General features: G+C 42.1%; 1 protein-coding gene across 1 annotated transcript; it reads left to right on the top strand.

Annotated features, from left to right (window-relative positions):
• The first annotated feature begins 515 nt into the window (after nucleotides 1-515).
• Nucleotides 516-7,561, top strand: LOC135515420 (uncharacterized). Its single transcript, XM_064939094.1, has 11 exons — nucleotides 516-549; nucleotides 1,576-1,614; nucleotides 1,939-2,247; nucleotides 2,514-2,679; nucleotides 2,799-2,905; nucleotides 3,408-3,755; nucleotides 4,001-4,333; nucleotides 4,531-4,739; nucleotides 5,613-6,114; nucleotides 6,255-6,629; nucleotides 7,035-7,561. Exons 2-11 carry the CDS (start codon nucleotides 1,581-1,583, stop codon nucleotides 7,091-7,093), a joined length of 2,442 nt encoding a protein of 813 aa, XP_064795166.1. The 5' UTR covers nucleotides 516-549; nucleotides 1,576-1,580; the 3' UTR covers nucleotides 7,094-7,561.
• Nucleotides 7,562-7,768: the final 207 nt, after the last annotated feature.

Here is a 7,768-nt window from a genome sequence, read left to right as displayed (position 1 = left end):
GAACTTTGTTTACACAATTGGGGATTAGACTGCCAAAACTCTTCAGGTACCACATAGAAAACAGGACTTTATTTACAATGCATTGGGATGTCGGAAGGTTCCCTGCTTTGCCTGGAACTGGGAGAACTCACTGACGCAGGTTACAATGATATATTTGGTGTTTTCTTTGTTACTTTAACCACACATCTTCATGTCTCATTAATCAGAGTAATAATGGATTGATTCCTATTTACCAAATGTACTGCAAATTATTATCACAAATGTGAATTTGATACACTAACAGAAATGTATATTTGATCAAGCAACGTAGATTACTTTATTTCTAACAATGTATAAAGTCCACTGTAATAACAGAGAAAATACATTGGGTTTATTGGTCAGTGTTTGCTTATGTGGAGGGAGGGGTTGGAGCTGAAGTTTCAGCATCTCCTGGGTGTGTTCACCTGGTCAGCAGAAAGGGAGGAGAGAAACTCTATAAACTCACCTCTCTTTCCCCGGTCTCCCCATCTCACAACCAAACTCTGGGGAGGGAAGAGGACAGCTAACTGGGTAGGTGTGCCATCATTTCAAGCTGCATTATACATTATTATCCTGACAAACTGAAACATTGTGCTTTTCTATGAAGAGGTAATCATTCAGATATGTCTGCTTAGTAATCTGTGTACTGACTACACTCGTAAAGTGGCGTAAAGTGCCCAAAATGCCAGATGGGCTGGTCCACTTTTAGCCAAGTGAGCCATTCTAACTTTTTTTTTATCACTATCAGGCTAATGATCACTATCAGGCTAATGATCACTATCTGGCTAATAATCGGGGCCTCAAGGTAGAAACAAATGGGCCAGTGTTGGGTCATCACAAAGAAAAAAAATGGGCCAGTGTTTTAGAAATGAATACTGGTCCCAGTCCGCCCCTGCACTCTTAGAAAAAAGGGTTCCAAAAGGGTTCTGCAGCTGTCCTCATAGGAGAACCTTTTGAATAACCTTTTTTGTTCATAGAATAATATTTTCCTCTGTGAAATGGTTCCACATGGAACCCATATGGCTTATTCAAAGGGTTCTCCTATGGGAACAGTCAAAGAACCCTTTCAGGTAGAAGTCAAATCTAATTTGATAACAATGTGAGTCAAACATATCTTATGCATATCATATAAATTGTGGAAATCAGTAGATTTAGAGAGACTTGAGACGCTTTTAAATCTCATCACATTTACCTGAAATTAGAGTATATTTTTTACTTCTTTCAAAGTGCATGTTTGGTTACTCAAAGTTTATTCCATGTAATGTTTTCATAGAGTAACTGCAATGCTACTTTGGTAGTCAAATCACCTTGTGATCATTTTGTTTAACTGGAAAGGTACAACACTGCCTGTTAACTCAGATGGAAATTGTGCACATTAGTTCAGACTTCAAATCGAACAAAGAGACAATTCCTTCCTAAATATTTTGTTCTACATTAAATCTTTTAAACAGGTCTGGATTGACAAATTATTGTGTTTTAACATTTTTTCACAACAACAATGCTTCTCTTGAGTTGCAAAATAAGGGTTGGGAGCATTAAACCATAATCTCTTCACAGTGGCCATGATACAGCCAGTACTTCTACTCCTGCTACTGGGTAAGAGATCAGATGGGATGAATATTCCTCTTTTGGTATTATAGACCAACCTGCTATGACTTATCTAGTTGACCATGTATTCAAAGTAGTTGGGTAGTGGAACCTGTCAACATCTATTCATGTACAATGAGCTTCAGTTTAACCAACATTTAAGATGACATCTACAGAATTCTCTCCTTGTGTTGACACATTCATATTTTAGTACAGTGATTATGAAGTTGAAATGCTAGCCCTAATGTTGATGTCGGTGTCACAATCTAAACAGAGAAAGAGATTGACCATCCCAAAAATAACACCTTTCTGATGTGACATTTATCCCCACAGCAGCCATGTCCTCACCAGTGTTTGGGACTGAGATATCAGTACTAGAGGGAACCTCTGTTACCCTTGTCTGCACATATCTAGGAGTTAAAAAGCTTTCGACATGCTGGGGCAGAACTTGTGGAACTTTTCAGTGTACTGATCCCATAATGGAAGATAAATCCAAATATAAAATTAACGCTGAAGTTGGAACAGTGAATCTCACAATTTTGAAGCTACAGCCAACAGACCGTGGGAGCTACTGCTGCAGAGTCGATGTCCCTGGATGGTTCAATGATCTTAAACAATTCTACAGCCTGAAGGTAGTCAAAGGTAAGTGTTGCTCACTTCAGACGATGGGTTAACAATGGGTTTTGCTCAGTGCCGATGTCACCTTACAGTAGGAAGGAAAATGAAGGTTTAAAGTCTTCATCTCCATGTATGAATGTTGCATTAGTGCATCACTATTGTGTATCAGTTTGTTCTCTCGCTAACAAAGTCTGCACTACTGGTAATATCCTATTGCTGCCAAGTTGTACTTTATCCTGTGTCCCTTTCTGATGGTCTGTGTGGTGAAATACAGTATTTCTTGGTTACAGGTTGTGTGAGGGACCTACTGGACGAAGTCCATTTTCTAGAGAACAATATTGCGAATCAGCCATTTACAACCGAAAATGCAAGTAAGTGCAGGCAGGAATGCACCAAAAATGACACATGCAAGTACTTCACATTTGTTGATGAAAACGCAGGATTAAAAGTCCACAGGTACATGCTCAAAAATTATATATTTTGTTATGCTTGGGCAAATAAAGGCAGCAATATCATTTTTGAATCAGCACCATTCTGATAACTACTACCACATTTTTGTGATATTTATCCCACAGAAACAAATGTTTCCTGAAGGCCTCAACTGGTCATACGCCTGAAATTACAATACAGCACCTCCAACATGCAACCTCAGGCTACTCTCTGAGAAACTGCAGTGGGAAAGGTGAGTACATACAATGACATGACTTGGTTCGTCATTTGTTTTGGCCATTGAATATCTAGCCAATATCTAATAATCACAGAGGTAGACTTTGTTAATAGACCCTCTTAAACAGGATAACATTGACATGGATTTCAAACTCTGTCATGTTGTGTTTCTCTGTTGAAGGAGTAACTTATTGAACGTCATCAATCAAGCATCAGAGCTCTTTGAAGAGAGCCGTTTCAGACCAATGATGTGTAAACTCTATAGAATACTATCACTACTATGTTTTCACTTTTAGTCATTGATGCACAGGACACGTCCATATTCATAAAACAAATTGGTTGGAGGATTGAATGAGTTTGCAAATGTATGAATTTGCGTCTGTCACGTCTATATTATTCTGCTATCAAACATTATGTGTTGCCTTAATATAGAATAGATAATGGAAGCTGAAGATGGTCACGTTTGCCAGTCAACACAACAAGCAGTCTGATAAGCATTTCCTCTGTATTTCCAAAAGTCACCTACTCAGTCAAGAAGTACAGCCTCGTCCCTGAGAAGAAAAACTGGACCGAAGCACAAGAATACTGTAGACAACACTACACAAACCTGTCCATCATACACACAGAAGAGGATTGGAAGGCAATTCAATTCTCTTTGGGTGATTTCAGTGGTGATGTGTGGATTGGGCTCCATAGGTCTGGTCCAACTGAAAAGTGGAAGTGGTCTGATGGAGAGGACTTCATGTTCTTTAACTGGGAAAACAGTTTTGGTCTCAACCCTGAGTGTTACGACTGTGTCTCGTCTATTTCATCTCATTGGCAACCAGTGGATTGTGCAGCTCAAAGACAGTATATGTGTCAACGAGGTGAGGACTGACTAACTCACTCACTGTCTCTTTCTATGAATGGAAAATCCAACTTGTCATTTAACAAATGGGACTGATTGATTTAACAACCCCTACCCTAATACTGTATTCTTCATCTAATCAGATCTCAAACACTTTATTCATTTGGTTATCATCTGTAACTTCCAAGTTTATTTCTTATTGTGTTTAGTCATTAACTGCCTCATGAAATCTGATGTGTCACTTTTCACCTTCCCTCCTGTAAGTTTGGCATGGTAATGGAACAACAGAGAAGGTGTATGAGCTGATGCAGGAGCCAAAGACGCAACAGGATGCTGTGACAGACTGCAGGAAAATAAACGGCAGAGAACTGGCGAGCATCTGTAACCAGAAAGAACAGGAAGCCGTTGATGAGGTGTCTACAGGGAAAACCTGGATTGGACTTCAGCAGAAGAACAAACTATGGAATTGGTCAAATGGAGAACCATTTCAGCAATGGGAACATACCATGGGAGGTGGAAACTGTGTACAGCTGAACTCAGACAGAAAATGGACACCAAAAGATTGCTCTCGTCAAAGTATTTTCCTTTGCTATGGAGGTAAGTTGAACCACGTGAGAGTGTTATCAAACTGAAGCGTTTTAGTCAGTCAATCAATTACTAAATTGTACAGAATCTACACCAAGAAAATCCTAGTTTTATTATGATAACATTTTATATAGAGTAGGCCTACTTTGTTTTTCTATCAATTATAAAAATGTGCCTAAATGTATACGTATTCTACTTCATTATGACAGATGAACACCCAGTTAACACCACAGGGGATTTGACCATTCCTGTTACCCCTGAAATCACCAGCCCTATTTCCACCACAACACCTACCACTTTACTGCCTACTGCTACTAATGGACAGTCCACCACCTCACCACCTACCACGACTAATGGACAGTCCACCACCTCACCACCTACCACGACTAATGGACAGTCCACCACCTCAACCTACCACGTAATTCACCACCTACCACGACTAATGGACAGTCCACCACCTGTATAATGGACAGTCCACCACCTCACCACCTACCACGACTAATGGACAGTCCACCACCTCACCACCTACCACGACTAATGGACAGTCCACCACCTCACCAACTACCACAACTAATGGACAGTCCACCACCTCACCACCTACCACGACTAATGGACAGTCCACCACCTCACCAACTACCACTACCAATGGACAGTCCACCACCTCACCAACTACCACAACTAATGGACAGTCCACCACCTCACCACTACCACTAATGGACAGTCCACCACCTCACCAACTACCACTACCAATGGACAGTCCACCACCTCACCAACACGACTAATGGACAGTCCACCACCTCACCACCTACCACAACTAATGGACAGTCCACCACCTCACCACCTACCACGACTAATGGACAGTCCACCACCTCACCACCTACCACAACTAATGGACAGTCCACCACCTCACCACCTACCACAACTAATGGACAGTCCACCACCTCACCACCTACCACGACTAATGGACAGTCCACCACCTCACCACCTACCACAACTAATGGACAGTCCACCACCTCACCACCTACCACGACTAATGGACAGTCCACCACCTCACCAACTACCACAACTAATGGACAGTCCACCACCTCACCACCTACCACGACTAATGGACAGTCCACCACCTCACCAACTACCACTACTAATGGACAGTCCACCACCTCACCACCTACCACGACTAATGGACAGTCCACCACCTCACCACCTACCACAACTAATGGACAGTCCACCACCTCACCACTACCACAACTACCACCACTAATGGACAGTCCACCACCCTGACTCTAATGGACAGTCCACCACCTCACCACCTACCACGACTAATGGACAGTCCACCACCTCACCAACTACCACAACTAATGGACAGTCCACCACCTCACCACCTACCACGACTAATGGACAGTCCACCACCCACCACCTACCACGACTAATGGACAACTTCTCCACCACCTCACCCATCACAACTAATGGACAGTCCACCACCTCACCACCTACCAGACTAATGGACAGTCCACCACCTCACCACCTACCACGACTAATGGACAGTCCACCAATCTGCACCACTAATGGACAGTCCACCACCTCACCACCTACCACAACTAATGGACAGTCCACCACCTCACCACCTACCACGACTAATGGACAGTCCACCACCTCACCAACTACCACTACTAATGGAGAGTCGACAACACCACCAACATCAACTTCCAGTGGACAACTGACCTCATCGTGTCCCACCTCCCCAGACTGGAATCCTACATCCTCACGCAGTAGTGCAACTTCTCCACTCTATCCTGGTGAGACATAGAGCTACATTCTGTACCAATCTGTACAAAGGTGTACAAGTGACAAATGTTGGGCTTTTTATTTGTGGTTTTGTGTTCATGAACCTGCACTTACATGTGTGCAATTTTATGTTTTTGTCTTGCCCATGCAGATTACCTGCACTACATCAACGAGTCCAAGAGCTGGATCAATGCCCTGGAGTTCTGTAAAAGTCGTGGCTCCAAGTCCAACCTGGTGCACATCACCAACCAGACTGTACAGGCTGACGTGACCCAGCTCCTGGCCAATGTGGAGCTGCCATGTGGGGGGGTGTGGATTGGTCTGGAGCGGTCCATCTTTGAGTGGAGCGCCCCCTGGCTGTGGACCAGTGGTGATGTTGATAAAGTGGTGAAGTACAGAGAGTGGCACAGCTGCTTCCCCCTCAACCCCATGAATTACCACTGTGGTAAGATGGTCCGGGTTGACAACGGAGAACTGAAGTGGCTGGATGCTTCCTGTCATCAGGAATTACCCTTCATCTGTCAAGGTGTGTTGCTTTTCTTTTGATCTTCTATTTTAGCGCTTGTTAATAAGTGGGGTGGAACATTCAGAACGTTGCAGATAGACAAATATTACATAGAGGTGTCATGGTTTACTGCGGAAAAGAGATTTACTGTCTTGACTGTCATGCCCGCTCTATGGAATGTATTACTTAATGCAATGCTCTGATCATACCTCCCTATTGAATAAGGCTCAATCTACATCCCAGACACCCCCTCTCTACAGTTGGCTACTATCTAAATTGCTCTGAGGGGCTCAGAGTCTATACTCACTACACTCGGTGGTATACTGTAGTTTAATAATCTAAAACCAAATGCAAGGCCTGGCAATATAAGATACATTGATGACCTCTCCTCCATGTCCACTCCTACTGTCCATGATGTTTCAACAGATCTCCACCAGGGGGCTCACCATGGCAGCCTGGACAGTCTGCAGACAGACAATATGTAACAGCATAGTTGATCTAATCTACCAGAGACTACCACACTCAAGGTCTGGAAGGAACCTGCATTTATATTGTTACACTACTATTACTATTATTCATATTATTACTGTTATTATTATTTATATTACTATTATTACAACTTTTTATTACTTTTATATATAATTTTCACTATTACATTATATTACTTAATGATACTGTATGTTCATTCATAACCATTGCTATTTGACTGTTATTAACTGTACTAACTTGATTGTTTAAAAATAGAGTTGATAAAAAGTAAAGAAGATTATTAAAATGAAAATGTAGTATTTCACTTTTGTGTGATCACTGTAGCCTACTGTAGAAGATGGCTAGTTAGCCTAATGGTTAGAGCGTTGGATTGGGGCTGATTGGGTAACTGTTCTGTTGTTCTGCCCCTGAACAAGGCAGTTAACCCACTGTTTCTAGGCCGTCATTGAAAATAAGAATATGTTCTTAACTGACTTGCCAGGTTAAATAAAAGGTCAAATTAAAATGAATAATTACACTTAGTATTGTGTTAAAAGATGTATACATTTCATGCGACAACTGTGACTTCTGTGAAATTGACACCGCTGCTATATTGATGCAACAATGTGCCATAAACCCTAAGCTGTGCAAAAACATGCATTCTGGAGACATAACAAAAGGGAAATGGTAAG

This window comes from Oncorhynchus masou, chromosome 27 (genome assembly GCF_036934945.1).
Source record: "Oncorhynchus masou masou isolate Uvic2021 chromosome 27, UVic_Omas_1.1, whole genome shotgun sequence".
Lineage (NCBI taxonomy): Eukaryota > Metazoa > Chordata > Actinopteri > Salmoniformes > Salmonidae > Oncorhynchus > Oncorhynchus masou.
This window is presented reverse-complemented; position numbering and strand designations above follow the sequence as displayed.